Below are 23,439 nucleotides of genomic sequence, written 5' to 3' on the forward strand. Positions count from 1 at the left end.
CTCCGTTTCTATTGCTAGCCCTATGGCTCCATTTCTAAAGCTGGACCCTATGGCTCCGTTTCTATTGCTAGCCCTATGGCTCCATTTCTAAAGCTGGACCCTATGGCTCCGTTTCTATTGCTAGCCCTATGGCTCCATTTCTAAAGCTGGACCCTATGGCTCCGTTTCTATTGCTAGCCCTATGGCTCCATTTCTAAAGCTGGACCCTATGGCTCCGTTTCTATTGCTAGCCCTATGGCTCCATTTCTAAAGCTGGACCCTATGGCTCCATTTCTAAAGCTGGCTAGCCCTATGGCTCCATTTCTATTTCTAAAGCTGGACCCTATGGCTCCGTTTCTATTGCTAGCCCTATGGCTCCATTTCTAAAGCTGGACCCTATGGCTCCGTGTTTCTATTGCTAGCCCTATGGCTCCATTTCTAAAGCTGGACCCTATGGCTCTGTTTCTATAGCCCTATGGCTCCATTTCTAAAGCTGGACCCTATGGCTCCGTTTCTATTGCTAGCCCTATGGCTCCATTTCTAAAGCTGGACCCTATGGCTCCGTTTCTATTGCTAGCCCATTTCTAAAGCTGGATGGCTCCATTTCTAAAGCTGGACCCTATGGCTCCGTTTCTATTGCTAGCCCTATGGCTCCATTTCTAAAGCTGGACCCTATGGCTCCGTTTCTATTGCTAGCCCTATGGCTCCATTTCTAAAGCTGGACCCTATGGCTCCGTTTCTATTGCTAGCCCTATGGCTCCATTTCTAAAGCTGGCTAGCCCTATGGCTCCATTTCTAAAGCTGGACCCTATGGCTCCGTTTCTATTGCTAGCCCTATGGCTCCATTTCTAAAGCTGGCTAGCCCTATGGCTCCATTTCTAAAGCTGGACCCTATGGCTCCGTTTCTATTGCTAGCCCTATGGCTCCATTTCTAAAGCTGGACCCTATGGCTCCGTTTCTATTGCTAGCCCTATGGCTCCATTTCTAAAGCTGGACCCTATGGCTCCGTTTCTATTGCTAGCCCTATGGCTCCATTTCTAAAGCTGGACCCTATGGCTCCGTTTATATGGATAGCCCTATGGCTCCATTTCTAAAGCTGGACCCAATGGCTCCGTTTCTATTGCTAGCCCTATGGCTCCATTTCTAAAGCTGGACCCTATGGCTCCGTTTCTATTGCTAGCCCTATGGCTCCATTTCTAAAGCTGGACCCCATGGCTCTGTTTCTATGGCTAGCCCTATGGCTCCATTTCTAGCTAGCCCTATGGCTCCATTTCTAAAGCTGGACCCTATGGCTCCGTTTCTATGGCTAGCCCTATGGCTCCATTTCTAAAGCTGGACCCTGGCTCTGTTTCTACCCTATGGCTCTGGACCCTATGGCTCGTTTCTATGGCTAGCCCTATGGCTCCATTTCTAAAGCTGGACCCTATGGCTCCGTTTCTATGGCTCCATTTCTAAAGCCCTATGGCTCCATTTCTAAAGCTGGACCCTATGGCTCCGTTTCTATTGCTAGCCCTATGGCTCCATTTCTAAAGCTGGACCCTATGGCTCCGTTTCTATGGCTAGCCCTATGGCTCCATTTCTAAAGCTGGACCCTATGGCTCTGTTTCTATTGCTAGCCCTATGGCTCCATTTCTAAAGCTGGACCCTATGGCTCCGTTTCTATTGCTAGCCCTATGGCTCCATTTCTAAAGCTGGACCCTATGGCTCTGTTTCTATTGCTAGCCCTATGGCTCCATTTCTAAAGCTGGACCCTATGGCTCTGTTTCTATTGCTAGCCCTATGGCTCCATTTCTAAAGCTGGACCCTATGGCTCCGTTTCTATGGCTAGCCCTATGGCTCCATTTCTAAAGCTGGACCCTATGGCTCCGTTTCTATTGCTAGCCCTATGGCTCCATTTCTAAAGCTGGACCCTATGGCTCCGTTTCTATGGCTAGCCCTATGGCTCCATTTCTAAAGCTGGACCCTATGGCTCCGTTTCTATTGCTAGCCCTATGGCTCCATTTCTAAAGCTGGACCCTGATGGCTCCGTTTCTATTGCTAGCCCTATGGCTCCATTTCTAAAGCTGGACCCTATGGCTCCATTTCTAAAGCTGGACCTATTGCTATTGCCCTATGGCTCCATTTCTAAAGCTGGCCCTCCATTTCTATTGCTGGCCCTATGGCTCCATTTCTATGGCTAGCCCTATGGCTCCATTTCTAAAGCTGGACCCTATGGCTCCGTTTCTATTGCTAGCCCTATGGCTCCATTTCTATGGCTCCATTCCATTTCTAAAGCTGGACCCTATGGCTCCGTTTCTATTGCTAGGCTCCATTTCTATGGCTAACCCTATGGCTCCATTTCTAAAGCTGGACCCTATGGCTCCTTTCTATGGATAGCCCTATGGCTCCATTTCTAAAGCTGGACCCTATGGCTCCGTTTCTATTGCTAGCCCTATGGCTCCATTTCTAAAGCTGGACCCTATGGCTCCGTTTCTATTGCTAGCCCTATGGCTCCATTTCTAAAGCTGGACCCTATGGCTCTGTTTCTATGGCTAGCCCTATGGCTCCATTTCTATGGCTAGCCCTATGGCTCCATTTCTAAAGCTGGACCCTATGGCTCCGTTTCTATGGCTAGCCCTATGGCTCCATTTCTAAAGCTGGACCCTATGGCTCCGTTTCTATGGCTAGCCCTATGGCTCCATTTCTAAAGCTGGACCCTATGGCTCCGTTTCTATGGCTAGCCCTATGGCTCCATTTCTAAAGCTGTTTCTATTGCTACCCTATGGGACCCTATGGCTCGTTTCTATTGCTAGCCCTATGGCTCCATTTCTAAAGCTGGACCCTATGGCTCCGTTTCTATGGCTAGCCCTATGGCTCCATTTCTAAAGCTGGACCCTATGGCTCCGTTTCTATTGCTAGCCCTATGGCTCCATTTCTAAAGCTGGACCCTATGGCTCCGTTTCTATTGCTAGCCCTATGGCTCCATTTCTAAAGCTGGACCCTATGGCTCTGTTTCTATTGCTAGCCCTATGGCTCCATTTCTAAAGCTGGACCCTATGGCTCCGTTTCTATGGCTAGCCCTATGGCTCCATTTCTAAAGCTGGACCCTATGGCTCCGTTTCTATTGCTAGCCCTATGGCTCCATTTCTAAAGCTGGACCCTATGGCTCCGTTTCTATTGCTAGCCCTATGGCTCCATTTCTAAAGCTGGACCCTATGGCTCCGTTTCTTTCTATTGCCCTAGCCCTATGGCTCCATTTCTAAAGCTGGACCCTATGGCTCCGTTTCTATTGCTAGCCCTATGGCTCCATTTCTAAAGCTGGACCCTATGGCTCTGTTTCTATTGCTAGCCCTATGGCTCCATTTCTAAAGCTGGACCCTATGGCTCTGTTTCTATTCCATTTCTAAAGCTGGAGGCCCTATGGCTCCATTTCTAAAGCTGGACCCTATGGCTCTGTTTCTATTGCTAGCCCTATGGCTCCATTTCTAAAGCTGGACCCTATGGCTCCGTTTCTATTGCTAGCCCTATGGCTCCATTTCTAAAGCTGGACCCTATGGCTCCGTTTCTATTGCTAGCCCTATGGCTCCATTTCTAAAGCTGGACCCTATGGCTCCGTTTCTATGGCTAGCCCTATGGCTCCATTTCTAAAGCTACTGGACCCTATGGCTCCGTTTCTATTGCTAGCCCTATGGCTCCATTTCTAAAGCTGGACCCTATGGCTCCGTTTCTATTGCTAGCCCTTGGCTCCATTTCTAAAGCTAGGCTCCTTTCTATGGCTCCATTTCTAAAGCTGGACCCTATGGCTCTGTTTCTATTGCTAGCCCTATGGCTCCATTTCTAAAGCTGGACCCTATGGCTCCGTTTCTATGGCTAGCCCTATGGCTCCATTTCTAAAGCTGGACCCTATGGCTCTGTTTCTATTGCTAGCCCTATGGCTCCATTTCTAAAGCTGGACCCTATGGCTCTGTTTCTATTGCTAGCCCTATGGCTCCATTTCTAAAGCTGGACCCTATGGCTCCGTTTCTATGGCTAGCCCTATGGCTCCATTTCTAAAGCTGGACCCTATGGCTCCGTTTATATGGATAGGCTCCATTTCTATGGCTAACTGGCTCCATTTCTAAAGCTGGACCCTATGGCTCCGTTTCTATTGCTAGCCCTATGGCTCAATTTCTAAAGCTGGACCCTATGGCTCCATTTCTATTGCTAGCCCTATGGCTCCATTTCTAAAGCTGGACCCCATGGCTCCGTTTCTATGGCTAGCCCTATGGCTCCGTTTCTATGGCTAGCCCTATGGCTCCATTTCTAAAGCTGGACCCTATGGCTCCGTTTCTATGGCTAGCCCTATGGCTCCATTTCTAAAGCTGGACCCTATGGCTCCGTTTCTATGGCTAGCCCTATGGCTCCATTTCTAAAGCTGGACCCTATGGCTCCGTTTCTATGGCTAGCCCTATGGCTCCATTTCTAAAGCTGGACCCAATGGCTCCGTTTCTATTGCTAGCCCTATGGCTCCATTTCTAAAGCTGGACCCTATGGCTCCGTTTCTATGGCTAGCCCTATGGCTCCATTTCTAAAGCTGGACCCTATGGCTCCGTTTCTATTGCTAGCCCTATGGCTCCATTTCTAAAGCTGGACCCTATGGCTCCGTTTCTATTGCTAGCCCTATGGCTCCATTTCTAAAGCTGGACCCTATGGCTCTGTTTCTATTGCTAGCCCTATGGCTCCATTTCTAAAGCTGGACCCTATGGCTCCGTTTCTATTGCTAGCCCTATGGCTCCATTTCTAAAGCTGGACCCTATGGCTCCGCCCTTCTCCATTTCTAAAGCTGGACCCTATGGCCCTATGGCTCCATTTCTAAAGCTGGACCCTATGGCTCCGTTTCTATTGCTAGCCCTATGGCTCCATTTCTAAAGCTGGACCCTATGGCTCCGTTTCTATTGCTAGCCCTATGGCTCCATTTCTAAAGCTGGACCCTATGGCTCCGTTTCTATGGCTAGCCCTATGGCTCCATTTCTAAAGCTGGACCCTATGGCTCCGTTTATATTGCTAGCCCTATGGCTCCATTTCTATGGCTAGCCCTATGGCTCCATTTCTAAAGCTGGACCCTATGGCTCCATTTCTATTGCTAGCCCTATGGCTCCATTTCTAAAGCTGGACCCTATGGCTCTGTTTCTATTGCTAGCCCTATGGCTCCATTTCTAAAGCTGGACCCTATGGCTCCGTTTCTATTGCTAGCCCTATGGCTCCATTTCTATGGCTAGCCCTATGGCTCCATTTCTAAAGCTGGAGCCTATGGCTCCGTTTCTATTGCTAGCCCTATGGCTCCATTTCTATGGCTAGCCCTATGGCTCCATTTCTAAAGCTGGACCCTATGGCTCCGTTTCTATTGCTAGCCCTATGGCTCCATTTCTAAAGCTGGACCCTATGGCTCCGTTTCTATTGCTAGCCCTATGGCTCCATTTCTAAAGCTGGACCCTATGGCTCTGTTTCTATTGCTAGCCCTATGGCTCCATTTCTAAAGCTGGACCCTATGGCTCCGTTTATATGGATAGCCCTATGGCTCCATTTCTAAAGCTGGACCCAATGGCTCCGTTTCTATTGCTAGCCCTATGGCTCAATTTCTAAAGCTGGACCCTATGGCTCTGTTTCTATTGCTAGCCCTATGGCTCCATTTCTAAAGCTGGACCCCATGGCTCTGTTTCTATGGCTAGCCCTATGGCTCCATTTCTATGGCTAGCCCTATGGCTCCATTTCTAAAGCTGGACCCTATGGCTCCGTTTCTATGGCTAGCCCTATGGCTCCATTTCTAAAGCTGGACCCTATGGCTCCGTTTCTATGGCTAGCCCTATGGCTCCATTTCTAAAGCTGGACCCTATGGCTCCGTTTCTATGGCTAGCCCTATGGCTCCATTTCTAAAGCTGGACCCAATGGCTCCGTTTCTATTGCTAGCCCTATGGCTCCATTTCTAAAGCTGGACCCTATGGCTCCGTTTCTATGGCAAGCCCTATGGCTCCATTTCTAAAGCTGGACCCTATGGCTCCGTTTCTATTGCTAGCCCTATGGCTCCATTTCTAAAGCTGGACCCTATGGCTCTGTTTCTATTGCTAGCCCTATGGCTCCATTTCTAAAGCTGGACCCTATGGCTCCGTTTCTATGGCTAGCCCTATGGCTCCATTTCTAAAGCTGGACCCTATGGCTCCGTTTCTATTGCTAGCCCTATGGCTCCATTTCTAAAGCTGGACCCTATGGCTCCGTTTCTATTGCTAGCCCTATGGCTCCATTTCTAAAGCTGGACCCTATGGCTCCGTTTCTATGGCTAGCCCTATGGCTCCATTTCTAAAGCTGGACCCTATGGCTCCGTTTCTATTGCTAGCCCTATGGCTCCATTTCTAAAGCTGGACCCTATGGCTCCGTTTCTGTTGCTAGCCCTATGGCTCCATTTCTAAAGCTGGACCCTATGGCTCTGTTTCTATTGCTAGCCCTATGGCTCCATTTCTAAAGCTGGACCCTATGGCTCCGTTTCTATTGCTAGCCCTATGGCTCCATTTCTATGGCTAGCCCTATGGCTCCATTTCTAAAGCTGGACCCTATGGCTCCGTTTCTATTGCTAGCCCTATGGCTCCATTTCTATGGCTAGCCCTATGGCTCCATTTCTAAAGCTGGACCCTATGGCTCCGTTTCTATTGCTAGCCCTATGGCTCCATTTCTATGGCTAGCCCTATGGCTCCATTTCTAAAGCTGGACCCTATGGCTCCGTTTATATGGATAGCCCTATGGCTCCATTTCTAAAGCTGGACCCAATGGCTCCGTTTCTTTTGCTAGCCCTATGGCTCAATTTCTAAAGCTGGACCCTATGGCTCCGTTTCTATTGCTAGCCCTATGGCTCCATTTCTAAAGCTGGACCCCATGGCTCTGTTTCTATGGCTAGCCCTATGGCTCCGTTTCTATGGCTAGCCCTATGGCTCCATTTCTAAAGCTGGACCCTATGGCTCCGTTTCTATGGCTAGCCCTATGGCTCCATTTCTAAAGCTGGACCCTATGGCTCCGTTTCTATGGCTAGCCCTATGGCTCCATTTCTAAAGCTGGACCCTATGGCTCCGTTTCTATGGCTAGCCCTATGGCTCCATTTCTAAAGCTGGACCCAATGGCTCCGTTTCTATTGCTAGCCCTATGGCTCCATTTCTAAAGCTGGACCCTATGGCTCCGTTTCTATGGCTAGCCCTATGGCTCCATTTCTAAAGCTGGACCCTATGGCTCCGTTTCTATTGCTAGCCCTATGGCTCCATTTCTAAAGCTGGACCCAATGGCTCCGTTTCTATTGCTAGCCCTATGGCTCCATTTCTAAAGCTGGACCCTATGGCTCTGTTTCTATTGCTAGCCCTATGGCTCCATTTCTAAAGCTGGACCCTATGGCTCCGTTTCTATGGCTAGCCCTATGGCTCCATTTCTAAAGCTGGACCCTGTGGCTCCGTTTCTATTGCTAGCCCTATGGCTCCATTTCTAAAGCTGGACCCTATGGCTCCGTTTCTATTAGCCCTAGCCCTATGGCTCCTATGGCTCCATTTCTAAAGCTGGACCCTATGGCTCCGTTTCTATGGCTAGCCCTATGGCTCCATTTCTAAAGCTGGACCCTATGGCTCCGTTTCTATTGCTAGCCCTATGGCTCCATTTCTAAAGCTGGACCCTATGGCTCCGTTTATATGGATAGCCCTATGGCTCCATTTCTAAAGCTGGACCCAATGGCTCCGTTTCTATTGCTAGCCCTATGGCTCAATTTCTAAAGCTGGACCCTATGGCTCCGTTTCTATTGCTAGCCCTATGGCTCCATTTCTAAAGCTGGACCCCATGGCTCTGTTTCTATGGCTAGCCCTATGGCTCCGTTTCTATGGCTAGCCCTATGGCTCCATTTCTAAAGCTGGACCCTATGGCTCCGTTTCTATGGCTAGCCCTATGGCTCCATTTCTAAAGCTGGACCCTATGGCTCCGTTTCTATGGCTAGCCCTATGGCTCCATTTCTAAAGCTGGACCCTATGGCTCCGTTTCTATGGCTAGCCCTATGGCTCCATTTCTAAAGCTGGACCCAATGGCTCCGTTTCTATTGCTAGCCCTATGGCTCCATTTCTAAAGCTGGACCCTATGGCTCCGTTTCTATGGCTAGCCCTATGGCTCCATTTCTAAAGCTGGACCCTATGGCTCCGTTTCTATTGCTAGCCCTATGGCTCCATTTCTAAAGCTGGACCCAATGGCTCCGTTTCTATTGCTAGCCCTATGGCTCCATTTCTAAAGCTGGACCCTATGGCTCTGTTTCTATTGCTAGCCCTATGGCTCCATTTCTAAAGCTGGACCCTATGGCTCCGTTTCTATGGCTAGCCCTATGGCTCCATTTCTAAAGCTGGACCCTATGGCTCCGTTTCTATTGCTAGCCCTATGGCTCCATTTCTAAAGCTGGACCCTATGGCTCCGTTTCTATTGCTAGCCCTATGGCTCCATTTCTAAAGCTGGACCCTATGGCTCCGTTTCTATGGCTAGCCCTATGGCTCCATTTCTAAAGCTGGACCCTATGGCTCCGTTTCTATTGCTAGCCCTATGGCTCCATTTCTAAAGCTGGACCCTATGGCTCCGTTTCTGTTGCTAGCCCTATGGCTCCATTTCTAAAGCTGGACCCTATGGCTCTGTTTCTATTGCTAGCCCTATGGCTCCATTTCTAAAGCTGGACCCTATGGCTCCGTTTATATTGCTAGCCCTATGGCTCCATTTCTATGGCTAGCCCTATGGCTCCATTTCTAAAGCTGGACCCTATGGCTCCATTTCTATTGCTAGCCCTATGGCTCCATTTCTAAAGCTGGACCCTATGGCTCTGTTTCTATTGCTAGCCCTATGGCTCCATTTCTAAAGCTGGACCCTATGGCTCCGTTTCTATTGCTAGCCCTATGGCTCCATTTCTATGGCTAGCCCTATGGCTCCATTTCTAAAGCTGGACCCTATGGCTCTGTTTCTATTGCTAGCCCTATGGCTCCATTTCTAAAGCTGGACCCTATGGCTCCGTTTCTATTGCTAGCCCTATGGCTCCATTTCTATGGCTAGCCCTATGGCTCCATTTCTAAAGCTGGACCCTATGGCTCCGTTTCTATTGCTAGCCCTATGGCTCCATTTCTATGGCTAGCCCTATGGCTCCATTTCTAAAGCTGGACCCTATGGCTCTGTTTCTATTGCTAGCCCTATGGCTCCATTTCTAAAGCTGGACCCTATTGCTCCGTTTCTATTGCTAGCCCTATGGCTCCATTTCTATGGCTAGCCCTATGGCTCCATTTCTAAAGCTGGACCCTATGGCTCCGTTTCTATTGCTAGCCCTATGGCTCCATTTCTATGGCTAGCCCTATGGCTCCATTTCTAAAGCTGGACCCTATGGCTCTGTTTCTATTGCTAGCCCTATGGCTCCATTTCTAAAGCTGGACCCTATGGCTCCGTTTCTATTGCTAGCCCTATGGCTCCATTTCTATGGCTAGCCCTATGGCTCCATTTCTAAAGCTGGACCCTATGGCTCCGTTTCTATTGCTAGCCCTATGGCTCCATTTCTATGGCTAGCCCTATGGCTCCATTTCTAAAGCTGGACCCTATGGCTCTGTTTCTATTGCTAGCCCTATGGCTCCATTTCTAAAGCTGGACCCTATGGCTCCGTTTCTATTGCTAGCCCTATGGCTCCATTTCTATGGCTAGCCCTATGGCTCCATTTCTAAAGCTGGACCCTATGGCTCTGTTTCTATTGCTAGCCCTATGGCTCCATTTCTAAAGCTGGACCCTATGGCTCCGTTTCTATTGCTAGCCCTATGGCTCCATTTCTATGGCTAGCCCTATGGCTCCATTTCTAAAGCTGGACCCTATGGCTCCGTTTCTATTGCTAGCCCTATGGCTCCATTTCTATGGCTGGCCCATGTTGGCTTATCCTTCTTCAATTGAGGCCCTTAGTTAATAAAGAAACCAGGTTTGAGGTCAGCTCCATTTCAATTCAGGAAATTCATTGAAATTCCAATAGCGAAGGTGGATAAAGATATAATAAATGATAATATGACGTCTTCGTTTGATCACTATCCACAGACTTTTTAAACTACTGCGCGATATGGTTCAAGGTGCCTATAAAACAGCACAATCTACTTTAAAAAAAAATCTAATTGTGCCCGTGTTGAAGCTTGAATTGGGATTATGTATATTGTGCTAATGAACATACAAAAACATTGTAACGGAGAGCACTGTACAATACGGAGAACTTAGAAAATGTGGCGTTTGTGGTGAGTACATGAGGACCGCCATCTTTATGCACCTTCACCATTTCCATTTGAGTGACTGTTGAGTTTTCATGACTTGAAATGTCTATTTATTCACTCCCTGAATCGACTAAAAGGAAACTGATCTTCTTCCAACCCTGTGGAACACATTCCCGTGATGTTGCAGGCCCCCAGCCTAGACAACCCTCTAATGGTCTCCTTGAGGCTGTGTTCTCAATACAGAGAGAGAGAGAAAGGAAGCGAGAGAAAGAGAGAGTGCCTCCATGTTAGATGTGCGTTATGTAAAGGTGTAATGAGGTGACCCAGTTTTCTCTGTCACTCCTCTATAATTCATCTCTTCTTCAACATTGTCAGCGTTGGGTTATGTTTTATGTTGTTTTCTATGAAGTACTTATATCCTGCCACAGGTCAACTGTAATTCATATGTTGTATATCTACACTCACAGTAGCAGGTTTACTGGCTATAAAGTATTTTTTTACAAATCTGAACACGATAGATGAATCACTTTGTAGCATATTCTGTGAAGTGTGAATATGGCATATGTCAGTAATAAACCATGTTGAATGACTTTGCTCTCTCTGTCTCTTCTGTGTTCAGTCCATGGCTCTGTCCTCTCCTTGGCATCAAACACTTCATCCAACTATTCCTCGGTGAGTACTACAATTATTCAATCATCCAGAAACAGTTATTGGGCTCAGCTGTTGTGTGCCTACAGGATATACTTTCACGATTATAACAGTTGGTCCCTTCACAATGACATGACTGTGTGTAATATAGACCTGGCCTGCCAACTGTAGAAATACAACCATGTAGTGTTTCTCTCTTGGATTAAAAACATGCCTGAAGTGAGGTGACATGTTGTGCCATGTCATTGATGAGTTCCAGAGCTGTCAATGACGACCTTTTTACCTCAAAACATGGGTTTTTCTCTCCTTTTCCAACTTTGTCCATGGTTTATAGATTACTTCATTGTTTACCCAGCTCTTTACCATTATGTTTACATTATATATATGTTTATATAAAGGGGTTTGACTGCTACTGATACACAAACACATGCCAGATAACAATTCACAATTGGTGTCCTTATATAATTCCTATAGGCCAGGGGTCGCCAATATAGGCCAGGGGTCGCCAATATAGGCCAGGGGTCGCCAATATAGGCCAGGGGTCGCCAATATAGGCTAGGGGTCCCCAATATCGGCCAGGGGTCCCCAATATAGGCCTGGGGTCCCCAATATAAGCCAGGGGTCCCCAAAATAGGCCAGGGGTCCCCATTATAGCATAGGGGTCCCCAATATAAGCCAGGGGTCCCCAATAGAGGTCAGGGGTCCCCAATATAGGCCAGGGGTCCCCAATATAAGCCAGGGGTTCCCAATATAGGCCATGGGTCCTCAATAGAGGCCAGGGGTCCCCATTATTGCATATGGGTCCCCAATATAGGCCATGGGTCCAAATATAGGCCATGGGACCCCAATATAGGCCAGGGGTCCCCAATATAGCATAGGGGTCCCCAATATAGGCCAGGGCTCCCCAATTACATTCAGCCATGGGCCGATTTTTCCTTGAATGGATGGTCCGGAGGGCAGAACATAGTTTTAAATCATTTATACACTGCAAATTGACCGCAAGACACCCAAACAGATATCGTTTTCTAGGGATACGATCACATATGCCTATCTATTTATGCGTAGGAATACTTGGGAACACATTTCCTAAATTAAGATCACTTTAACCTGATTTCCTGGTGATTTTACAGTATTTCATGTCCAACAACGAAAAGTATTAAAACAATTATAATAATTCCCGCAGGCCGAATTTGGGTAACCCTGCTATTCTACCCTGCTTTTACCCTGCTGAACTCCTATAGGATGCAGTCTGAACCCACTACCCAGGATAGTGCCTTCAACCTAAGGCCAGACTTACAGAGCTCCTGTGAAAGTACCTTAACCAACCGTATCATCCACTGCCCCCAAGTTCTCTCTCCCAAGTTCACTCTCCCAAGTTCTCTCTCCCAAGTTCACTCTCCCAAGTTCACTCTCCCAAGTTCTCTCTCCCAAGTTCACTCTCCCAAGTTCACTCTCCCAAGTTCTCTCTCCCAAGTTCTCTCTCCCAAGTTCACTCTCCCAAGTTCACTCTCCCAAGTTCTCTCTCCCAAGTTCTCTCTCCCAAGTTCACTCTCTCTCTTTCTTGTTGTTTCTTCTTTCCGTCCTACTATGCTCTCTAAGACCGAGGAGCGGATACAAGGAGAGGTAAGGCTGATCTGCTGTTCCACTCTCGCCTTGTCTTCATCTTCCAAATATCATCTCATTCGCTTTCGTCCATCCGTACTGTTCACGTCCATGCATTCAGCGGTGCTTTAGGATCTGAAACATTGTTGTTTTCCAGTGTTTTTAATTGATTTATTTAGCATGTTCAGAGTAACTCGACATGCAGTGATATTGCTATACAGCAACCATGTGTCTATTGTTTTTCATCAAGTTTCCTACTTTATAATCTCATCCTCTCCCATCCGGAAAACTTTATATTAATTTACATTTTTTACAAGCTTACTTTGTGTCATGCACCTTACCCAGCCAAAACCCAATGCCATATATCACCATACAGTGTAAGGCTCTTTGAGATGTGGGGAAAAGCACAGTATGGAGTTATGTTCAATTATATGTTTTCCTGCACTGCCTGTCTAAAGGACCTTGTTGTTGTCATTTTCTTCACAGCAAATCCGCAAGCTGAGACGTGAGCTGGAGAACTCCCAGGAAAAAGTGGCCAACCTGACTACCCAGCTGTCTGCCAACGTATGTAGAACATGCTTCTCACGTTTCAACCTCTGAACCTCTATATGGTGGCCATATTTGTTTCTGGCGTTATCTAGTCTTGAGTTGCTAGGCGCAAGTTGCATTGTTATGTAGCCTAAGTCTGGCCAAATCAAAACTATGGTACTGTATGCTATTATTTTATTGTTGGCTAAATGCCAATGGAGTTGGCTAAAGCAGCAACCGGTCTGGCTAGAATGGACATGAAGCTTCTTATGATGGGATTAAGGGCAGCCATTTTGTTTAGGGAGTTGGTCAACCATGGTTTGCCTGTGCTGTGATAAGATATTCTCCAAAATCATGAATTTGAAGAATGTATCTGCACTGTATGTTTGTTAGCTAACTAGGCAGCCAGTTTTAGAGGAATAATTCCATACATTTTTCAAATTAACTTTCAATATGCCAACATTCAAACAATGCAGTCAATCCGCAGCCATACACTGACTGAAATCAGTTGATGATAAGACTTAGATTTAGGACTTGGGTGGCAGGTAGCCTAGTGGTTAGAGTGTTTGGCCAGTAACTGAAAGGTTGCTAGATGGAATCCTCAAGCTGACAAGGTAAAAGTCTAACAAGGCATTTAACACACTGTTCCTAGGTCATCATTGTAAATAAGAATTTGTTTTTAACTGACTTGCCTAGTTAAATAAAGATTAAATTAAAAAAATGCCTATGACACACCTTTGTTCTACCATGATTCCATGATGTTCTACCATGATTCCATGATGTTCTTCCATGATTCCATGATGTTCTACCATGATTCCATGATGTTCTACCATGATTCTATTAGGATTGATTGTGAGAGTCTCCGTCAACAGCAGCCTCACAACTTGTCCCATACTACGGTAGCAGCATCCATAACAAACCCATTTCTTAATGTCTGTGTTGGGACATACAGTATGATGGATGGAAGCTGTCTCTGGATGCCAGACATTATTAATGGTAAAACATGAGAGGTGATGATGGGGTTTTTGCCACACAAGCCAACACAAAAACCATGTCTGAAAAGTTCTGATATATTGATAAAGGTATTGTGAAGCTATTTAGAGTGCCTGAATCGTCAGGCGTTGATTACTCTGCTGTTGAGCTACGATAGGAAAACATGCCGTAGAGGTTGAGATCAGAAATGGTGCTGGCTGAGATAGAGGCATAAATCTATCTGTGACTTTATTGCCCAGTGTTGAAAGCATAGAACGCAATCTAACTCGCTGACCAAAAACCACTCAATGATAATGTTAATAATTCTATAGTTGTGTATTGGTTAGTTAGAGTTTGGTTCCAGAGTTTTCCCTGGCCATGTGACCTTACTAGGACAAATCCCCTGGCCATAGTTGTAGTCACTGGGCAGGTAGGTAACCATAACCTCTCCTGGAGGGGCTATTCCTGCCCTCCTTGGCCCAGTCATAGCTGAACGTGATGGAGGATAAAGTTGGCCTTTGCCAGCCATAATGAACCCTACTAGAGGCTGGCTGTGGCCCCCTCGCAGAACCCATAACTAGGGAGTGAGTAACACCAGCGATAGTGGTTGAGATTTATGAACCCTAGGCACTACAGTGGGGTACATTATCAACGCTGCACCCCCACCACGTTATCAAGCCCTTCTCTCCCCTGTACTGACACAACCTCTTCTACTCTATCTGTACTCTACCTCCACACCCCATCCGCCCCTCACCCCTATCAACCTCCTTCCCGCCCCTCTCCTCACCTCTCTTTACCTCAGCCTGACACTCCTGCTATCAGATGCTTCATACAGTATATTACATGTGTTGAGAGAGTGAGTGAAATTCTGCCGCCATGCACTGTATTTGTTGAAAGAGACCATTTTCTCAAGGCTGCGGAGATACCAGTCTAAAACCAAAACCTTATTTTCAAGAAATTCACTTGATTACTATGTGTTGCATGTTGTTTTAGCAAGTCAAAGTCCACTACAGTACTAACCCTATCCATTGGCAATACCCTTTAACATGCTCCAACCCTCTGACCTGAGTATGTTACTGATACTGTGTGATTGAATGTGAGATGAACACAGACCTTGGTTCAGTAATAATACATTCATTAACAGTATTTATAAACAACTAATAAAAAAATATAGTATCAAATTATTGAATATGTTTTGCTTCAGCCCTTACCCACTGTGTTGTTATCTTTATCATGTGTTAAATTGTATGATGTTGCTCTTAACTGCAGTTGATTATTACTGTAATTTGTAATAATTGATATTGAATAGCCAGCCCTCTGGCCCAATCTCTGTGTCTGTTTGTGTCTAGGTTGTGCGTGTGTGTGAATGTGTGCAAATAGTGTGACCCCGCCTAATGCCACTGTCCATCTCTCCTCCACTGTTGGCTGTATTGACTGCTGGTTCTGGAATCTCTGCTGCCCCCTGCCTGCTGGCCGCTGACCCACACCTCTGGATACTGGGTGTAGCAGCTAGGACAGGTTTGTTGGAATGTCTGTTGCTTCCAGATCCCTCCTCCGTTCTTCGCTGTCACATGACTCTTTGATCGCCCATCCCGTCCCGCTTGACTGACAGGCTAACCCGGTGATACGGTTCCTGTCTGAGTCACCGTGTGGTGCCGCCAGCTAGGTCTCGACATCTACCTTGAAGCATGTCTATAATAGCATAAAAAAAGCAGATATTGAATATCCCTTTGAGCATGGTGAAGTTATTAAATGCACTTTGGATGGTGTATTAATACACCCAGTTACTTGAAAGACACAGGCTTTCTCCTTAACTCAGTTGCCGGAGACAAAGGAAACTGCTCAGGGATTTCACCATGAGGCCCATTTAAAACAGAGTTTAATGGCTGTGATAGGAGAAAACCGAGGATGAATCAACAACATTGTAGGTACTTCAAAATACTAACCTAAATAACATAATGAAACGAAGGTAGCTTGTACAGAATACAAATATTCTGAAACATGCATCCTGTTTGCAATAAGGCACTAAAATAAAAATAAATAAAAATGTGGTAAAGAAATTAAATGTATGTCCTGAATATAAAATGTTTGGGGCAAATCCAACACAACACGTCACTGAGTACCACTCTTCATATTTTCAAGCATGGTGGAGGCTGCATCATGTTATGGGTATGCTTTTCATTGGCAAGGACTGGATAGTTTTTAAGGATAAAAATAAACAGAATAGAGTTAAGCACAGGCAAAATCCTAGACAAAAACCTGGTTCACTCTGCTTTCCAACACACACAGGGAGATGAATTCACCTTTCAGCAGGACAATAACTTAAAACAAAAGGCCAAATATATACTGGTGTTGTTACCAAGATGACATTGAATGTTCCTGAGTGGTGTAGTTACAGGTTTGACTTAAATAGTCTTAAAAATCTATGGCAAGACTTGAAAATGGCGGTCTAGCAATGATCAACATCCAACTTGACAGAGCTTCAAGCTTAAAAAAAATAATAATGAGCAAATATTGTAAAGTCTGGGTGTGCAAGGCTCTTAGAAACTTACCCAGGAATAGTCAGAGCTGTAATCACTGCCAATGGTGATTCTAACATGTATTGACTCAGGGTTGTGAATACATATTTAAATGAGATATTTCTGTACTTCATTTGCTAAAAATTCTAAAAACGTGTTTTCACTTTGGTATTATGGGGTGTTGTGTGCAGATGGGTATATCAATGTAATCCATTTTGATTTCAGGCTGTAACACAACGACATGTGGAAAAAGTCAATGTGTATGAGTACTTTCTGAAGACACTGTATCTACAAATACCATATAAGTGAAAACATCTGGCTGTAGATATTGTTACCATATTAAATTACAGCCACACACACCACTATGCGAGTTCATTTTAGTCACTAAGCAGATGCTCTCATCTAGAGCGATTTACAGGAGCAATTAGGGTTAAGTGCCTTGCCTAAGGGCACACCAACAGATTTTTAACCAAGTCAGCTCAGGGATTCCAAATAAGCAACCTTTCGGTTACTGGCTCAATGCTCTTAACCGCTAGGCTTTCTGCCACCGTTCAGAAAGGTCTCCCATGCTACTGTACACAAGGTTGGAAAGGCCTGTGCCCCAGTACTATACTCCAGTCATCCCTCGCTCGCCCTCCCCCTCCTCTCCTCCATTTCTTTCATCTTCCTCACCTTCCACAGCTGTCCAAACCTTCACCACTCCCGCTCCTCTTGGAGAAGGCCATTTTGCTTGATGTGTAGTATGCCTGTGGTGCAGTGACTCACCTCTGTATCCTCTCTCTCTCTCCCTCCCTCTCTACCACCTCTCTCTTTACCCTATCTCTCTCTCTCTCTCTACCACCTCTCTCTTTACCCTATCTCTCTCTCTCTCTCTCTCTCTACCACCTCTCTCTTTACCCTATCTCTCTCTCTCTCTACGACCTCTCTCTTTACCCTATCTCTCTCCCTCCCTCTCTACCACCTCTCTCTTTACCCTATCTCTCTCTCTCTCTCTCTCTCTCTCTACCACCTCTCTCTTTACCCTATCTCTCTCTCTCTACCACCTCTCTCTTTACCCTATCTCTCTCTCTCTCTACGACCTCTCTCTTTACCCTATCTCTCTCCCTCCCTCTCTACCACCTCTCTCTTTACCCTATCTCTCTCTCTCGCTCGCTCTCTACCACCTCTCTCTTTACCCTATCTCTCTCTCTACCACCTCTCTCTTTACCCTATCTCTCTCTCTCTCTCTACGACCTCTCTCTTTACCCTATCTCTCTCCCTCCCTCTCTACCACCTCTCTCTTTACCCTATCTCTCTCTCTCGCTCGCTCTCTACCACCTCTCTCTTTACCCTATCTCTCTCTCTCTACCACCTCTCTCTTTACCCTATCTCTCTCTCTCTCTCTCTCGACCTCTCTCTTTACCCTCTCTTACCCTCTACCACCTCTCTCTTTACTATCTCTCTCTCTACCACCTCTCTCTTTACCCTATCTCTCTCTCTCTCTCTCGACCTCTCTCTTTACCCTCTCTCTCTCCTCTCTACCACCTCTCTCTTTACCTATCTCTCTCTCCTCTCTCTACCACCTCTCTCTTTACCCTATCTCTCTCTCTACCACCTCTCTCTTTACCCTATCTCTCTCTCTCTCTCTCTACCACCTCTCTCTTTACCCTATCTCTCTCTCTCTACCACCTCTCTCTTTACCCTATCTCTCTCTCTCTACCACCTCTCTCTTTACCCTATCTCTCTCTCTCTCTCTACGACCTCTCTCTTTACCCTATCTCTCTCTCCCTCTCTACCACCTCTCTCTTTACCCTCTCTCTCTCTATCTACCCCACCTCTTCTCTTTCTCTCGCTCACCCTCCCTCTCTACCACCTCTCTACCCTACATTCTCTCTCTCTCTCTCTCTCTCTCTCTCACTCTCTCTCTCTCAAGGCTAATTTGGTAGCAGCGTTCGAGCAGAGCCTGCAACTGATGACGTCACGTCTACAGACCCTGTCGGTCAGCCAGGAGCAGAAGGTACCGGTAAATGCAGCTGCATTATGCTACCGTCTCTTACGTGTTTACTTTCAGAAACTTCAGTGGAGCTGAGTTTTGTTCTATTAATTTACTATCCAGTTATTTCCAATCAATGTAAAATAAATGTTTATTATTGATAACTCTTTGTAGTTTACTATAATTAGATGTAGCAAACATTCAGTATCTTCTGGTTGTGAGAAATTCATTTAAAAAAATGTGTGTGGGGAATTCATATTAACCTACAGTTTTTCAAACAAATGAACCAATTTACTTTTGCTCAATGAAAATCTGAGAGCATAGTGAGCCTAGAGTGTAGACAGTCCCCCCCCCCCCCCCCCGGCACCATCTAACTGCTGTGTCATCCTGTTAGAGAGCAGAGGACAGGGACTCAGCACCGCTGCCATTGGTCCTCCTGACAGGAAATGAAATCTAGTCAAAGCTTGACATGGTGCTAAGGTTGTGTTTTCACAAGCCACTCAACACGATCCTTCAAACCTTCAGGACCTCCGAGACACCATAGAAATTCCATAGTCAATCTCCATCTGATATTGCTCGTTCTGATATTCATTAATTTCTTCTTCTCTTTTGGGGGGATTATAGACACTGCGCTGCTGGAACTAGAAACATGAGCATTTCGTTGCACCTGCTTTAACATCTGCTTATCTGTGTACACAACAAATAAATGTTGATTTGATTAGGATTCATCTATCAGCGCTGTTCTATTGAGTTTTGGAGAATTCCCAGATTCCTGCTTAATCACTTCTGATTCCAAGAATCTTCCAACCAGGATTTCTTGAAAATCTGGTAATTTTGAGAAAGTTCCCAGAGACAACTAACATTTTGTCAGTGTGTTTATGTATTGAGCCTGTTTCCCCGTAGGACTCTGAGCTGACTGATCTGAAGGAGACCATAGAGATTCTAAAGACGAAGAACACAGAGGCCCAAGATATCATCCATGTGGCCCTCAGCAACCCTGAAATCCCTCCTGAAGGTAGAGAGCCAACCAAAGGCCTAAAGTTATTTTACCATAATCACTCCCCACACACCTTCTCTCTCTCCTCTTCTCTCTCCAGAACCATTTTGATCTCTCTCTTCTCTACTTTCACCAGTAAATATTCACGGGATGGTTTTTCAATACCGTCAAACTATTGTCAAAATACCGTCAAAAATATTCCCGTAGCTGAGGAGTGCTCAACTCCATTCTCTTATAACCAGGCGGAGTTGAGTTTGACAACTGGTCATATTTGCTAGCATCAACATTCAGTGACCATCAGTCGATACTCCCAGGAAGAGAAAAGGATGGTATGAAGATGTGAAAATCTGGAGACCCAACCCTTATTCACCCTCCTCACTAGCTCCTCTCTCCACAAGAGTTCTTCTCTCTAGCTCATCTCATCTCTCCTGAACAGTTCTTCTCTCTAGCTCCTCTCCTCCCTCCAGAACAGTTCTTCTCTCTAGCTCCTCCTCTCTCCAGAACAGTTCTTCTCTCTAGCTCCTCCTCTCTCCAGAACAGCTCTTCTCACCAGCTCCTCTCCTCTCTCCAGAACAGTTCTTCTCACTAGCTCCTCTCCTCTCTCTAGAACAGTTCTTCTCACAATCTTCTCTCCTCTCTCCAGACAGTTCTTCTCACTAGCTCCTCACCTCTCTCAGAACAGTTCTCCCTAGCTCCTCTCCTGTCTCCATAACTTCTCCCTAGCTCCTCTCCTCTCTCCAGAACAGTTCTTTTCACAATCTCCTCTCCTCTCCACTCTCCAGACAGTTCTTCTCACTAGCTCCTCTCCTCTCTCCAGAACAGTTCTTCTCACAATCTCCTCTCCTCTCCTCTGCCCAGAACACTTATTTTCACCTGCTCCTCTCCTCTCTCCAGAACAGTTATTCTCATTAGCTCCTCTCCTCTGTCCAGATCAGTTCTTCTCACCATCTCCTCTTGTCTCTCCAGAGCTTCAGCTGAAGAGGCAGAACTCGTCCGAGAGCATCTCCAGCCTGAACAGTATCACCAGCCACTCCAGCTTGAGCAGTCTGAAGGAGCAGGAGGCCAAGAAGAAGAAGAAGAGCTGGGTGAGAGCACAGAACCGCCTGCTGTAAATAGAATAGATCATTAGAATTAGGATTCTTATTGAGATCCTGGTTCTATGAGAGAACCCACTCACTGTGGCCAGGGTAGTGGTACTGTCTTGCCGAATTCAGTCCAAGTACCAGAAACGGTCTGGAGTTTCTCTGTGTCTGTCTGTCTGTCTGTCTCTCTGTCTCTCTGTCTGTCTGTCTATCTATCTGTCTGTCTGTCTCTCTGTCTCTCTCTCTCTCTCTCTCTGTCTCTCTGTCTCTCTGTCTCTCTCTCTCTCTCTCTCTCTCTCTGTCTCTCTCTCTCTCTCTCTCTGTCTCTCTCTCTCTCTCTCTCTGTCTCTCTCTCTCTCTCTGTCTCTCTGTCTCTCTCTCTCTCTGTCTCTCTCTCTCTCTCTCTCTCTCTCTCTGTCTCTCTCTCTCTCTCTGTATTTTATTCAGGTCTTTGAGGTGGAGGTGAGTAGTAGATATTGTGAGAGCTGCAAGTCCTCCGTCCCTACATTCCTCCCTCCCTCCGTACACTGATGTGCCATTCTTGTTAAGATATTTGGAAGCTGTCTAATTTCTAATCTCATATTAAACCTAGCTAACTCCACTTCATTCACTAACTGTATGTTACATAAGCATACCATTTACGTTAAATATATGCCAGACAAATTATTCCTTAAATCACAAGTAAATAAATCATTAACAAATTGAATTCAGATGTTCTCAAAACCTGCAGTTAAATTCTGTTTGGTTCAGTGTCAGCGAATTCTGTTTGGTTCAGTGTCAGAGAATTCTGTTTGGTTCAGTGTCAGAGAATTCTGTTTGGTTCAGTGTCAGAGAATTCTGTTTGGTTCAGTGTCAGAGAACTCTGTTTGGTTCAGTGTCAGAGAATTCTGTTTGGTTCAGTGTCAGAGAATTCTGTTTGGTTCAGTGTCAGAGAAGTGATATAGAGATTTTTTCTGTCAGATGACAATATAAACTTTTTGTGATTGATTTATTGTCACCCCAAACATTGTGTTGTTTTGTTTGGTGGTCGTCCTTGAATATCATTAAATAAGGAGCAAGGCTTTTATGATTATGTTGGGTTTGTTGACAGTAAAACCCTATATGAGGAATTCTCCACATTTCTTAAGTGTCTGTACTATCTGTAAAGTAAAAAATAAGTGTGATTTAGGATTCGACAATAAATAAAATCATTATTCTTGCAGCAACTCAAATCTGTACGGTCTGTGCAGCGCTCAAGGCTCATCAATGCAATTCCCAGCTGCTCTTCCCAACATTGGACAGTGCTCTTCTCCATTCTGTCCCCCTTATTTGACAGTGTTCGTCTATATTTCTTGCCCCTCTTTGGACCATACTTACAAAGTCTAATGGGCATCTCTGTCTCATTACCGGGTGCTAATTTCTACAGTTTCCCTGCAGACTAAGCTGTTAGGTTATTTCCATGTTGTGTGTGCTGCAGCCCGTGACTATTCTTGTTTCACTCTGCCAGATAAGCCTTGGGTTCTCACATTGTCCCGCTTCACCTCAGCAGGAACAACACCAGTATAGGGGTGGCGAGATTTGGGGATTTTGAGGACAATATTGTTTTCCTACTGGTTATATTCAAGTCTAGAAAATCAGAGGCAGTAGTTACTGCTGTGATTTTTGTACTATTTCTAGTTTTTTATAGAATATTAAAACAATCTACTTGTAGGGAAGCCGCTCAACATCTACATCACATTAGTGATCTAACAGACTCCCATCCAGAGCGACCCACAGAAGCAACCAGGGTCAAATCCCTGCTCACGGGCAAGTCGACAGATCTCCCACAAGGTCAAAAAACGGGGACCCGAACCTGCGACCTATCTGCCATCGGCCAAAGCTCCTAACCGCCAGGCCAACAGCCCCCCCCCCCAGATCCCCTGCTGTGATATTTTGATGAAACAAAGGAGTGTGTCTCAAATGGCACCATTACCCCTATATAGTACTCCTCTCTGGAGGAGTAAAACAAGGTTGTCCACTATCGGCATATCTATTTATTATTGCCATGGAAATGTTAGCTGTTAAGATTAGATCTAACAATAATATTAAGGGATTAGAAATCCGTGGCTTAAAAACTAAGGTGTCATTGTACGCTAATGATTCATGTTTTCTTTTAAAACCACAATTAGAGTCTCTCCACGGCCTCATAGAGGATCTAGATACTTTTGCTATTCTCTCTGGATTAAAACCAAATTATTACCAAATAATATTACTATATTACGTAATGGATCACTAAAAAAATGCTAATTTTACATTACCATGTAGTTTACCTGTCACGCCCTGACCTTAGTTATCTTTGTTTTCTTTATTGTTTTGGTTAGGTCAGGGTGTGACGAGGGTGATATATGTGTTTTTGTCCTGTCTATGGTTTTTGTATGTTTATGGGGTTTGTCCAGTCTAGGTGTTTTTATGTCTATAGTTGCTTAGATTGGTTCTCAATCAGAGGCAGCTGTTTATCGTTGTCTCTGATTGGGGACCATATTTAGGTAGCCATATGCCTTGGATAGTTGGTGGGTTATTGTCTATGTGTAGGTGCCTGTTTCAGCACTCATGTTATATAGCGTCACGTTTGTTTTGTTGTTTTGGTTAGTTTGTTTAGGTGTTCTTTGTGTTCTTCGTTATTAAAAGAAGAATGTCTTCAAATCACGCTACGCCTTGGTCTCCTCACTATGATGAACGTGACATTACCAATAAAATGGTCTGACGGAGATGTAGACATACTCTGTATACAAATCCCAAAAGAAATGATCTCACTCCAATCAATTTTTATAGAAATTTAGCAAAAATAGATAAGATCTTGCTACCATGGAAAGGAAAATACCTGTCTATTTGTGGAAAAATCATCCTGATTAACTCTTTAGTCATATCACAGTTTATCTATTTG

The 23,439-nt window shown here is 45.4% G+C and overlaps 1 protein-coding gene across 1 annotated transcript in view; it reads left to right on the forward strand.

Annotated features, from left to right (window-relative positions):
- LOC115142363 (neuron navigator 1-like) overlaps positions 1-23,439 on the forward strand; it is a 145,347-nt gene that overhangs the window by 103,427 nt on the left and 18,481 nt on the right. Inside the window, exons 14-20 of the mRNA XM_065002012.1 lie at positions 10,837-10,889; positions 12,465-12,488; positions 12,954-13,031; positions 15,477-15,485; positions 18,399-18,488; positions 19,362-19,473; positions 20,422-20,540. Of these exons, the coding sequence (XP_064858084.1) occupies positions 10,837-10,889; positions 12,465-12,488; positions 12,954-13,031; positions 15,477-15,485; positions 18,399-18,488; positions 19,362-19,473; positions 20,422-20,540 (485 nt within the window). The remainder of the gene's footprint in view (positions 1-10,836; positions 10,890-12,464; positions 12,489-12,953; positions 13,032-15,476; positions 15,486-18,398; positions 18,489-19,361; positions 19,474-20,421; positions 20,541-23,439) is intronic.

Source organism: Oncorhynchus nerka, linkage group LG15 (assembly GCF_034236695.1).
Source record: "Oncorhynchus nerka isolate Pitt River linkage group LG15, Oner_Uvic_2.0, whole genome shotgun sequence".
In the NCBI taxonomy this organism is placed as follows: domain Eukaryota; kingdom Metazoa; phylum Chordata; class Actinopteri; order Salmoniformes; family Salmonidae; genus Oncorhynchus; species Oncorhynchus nerka.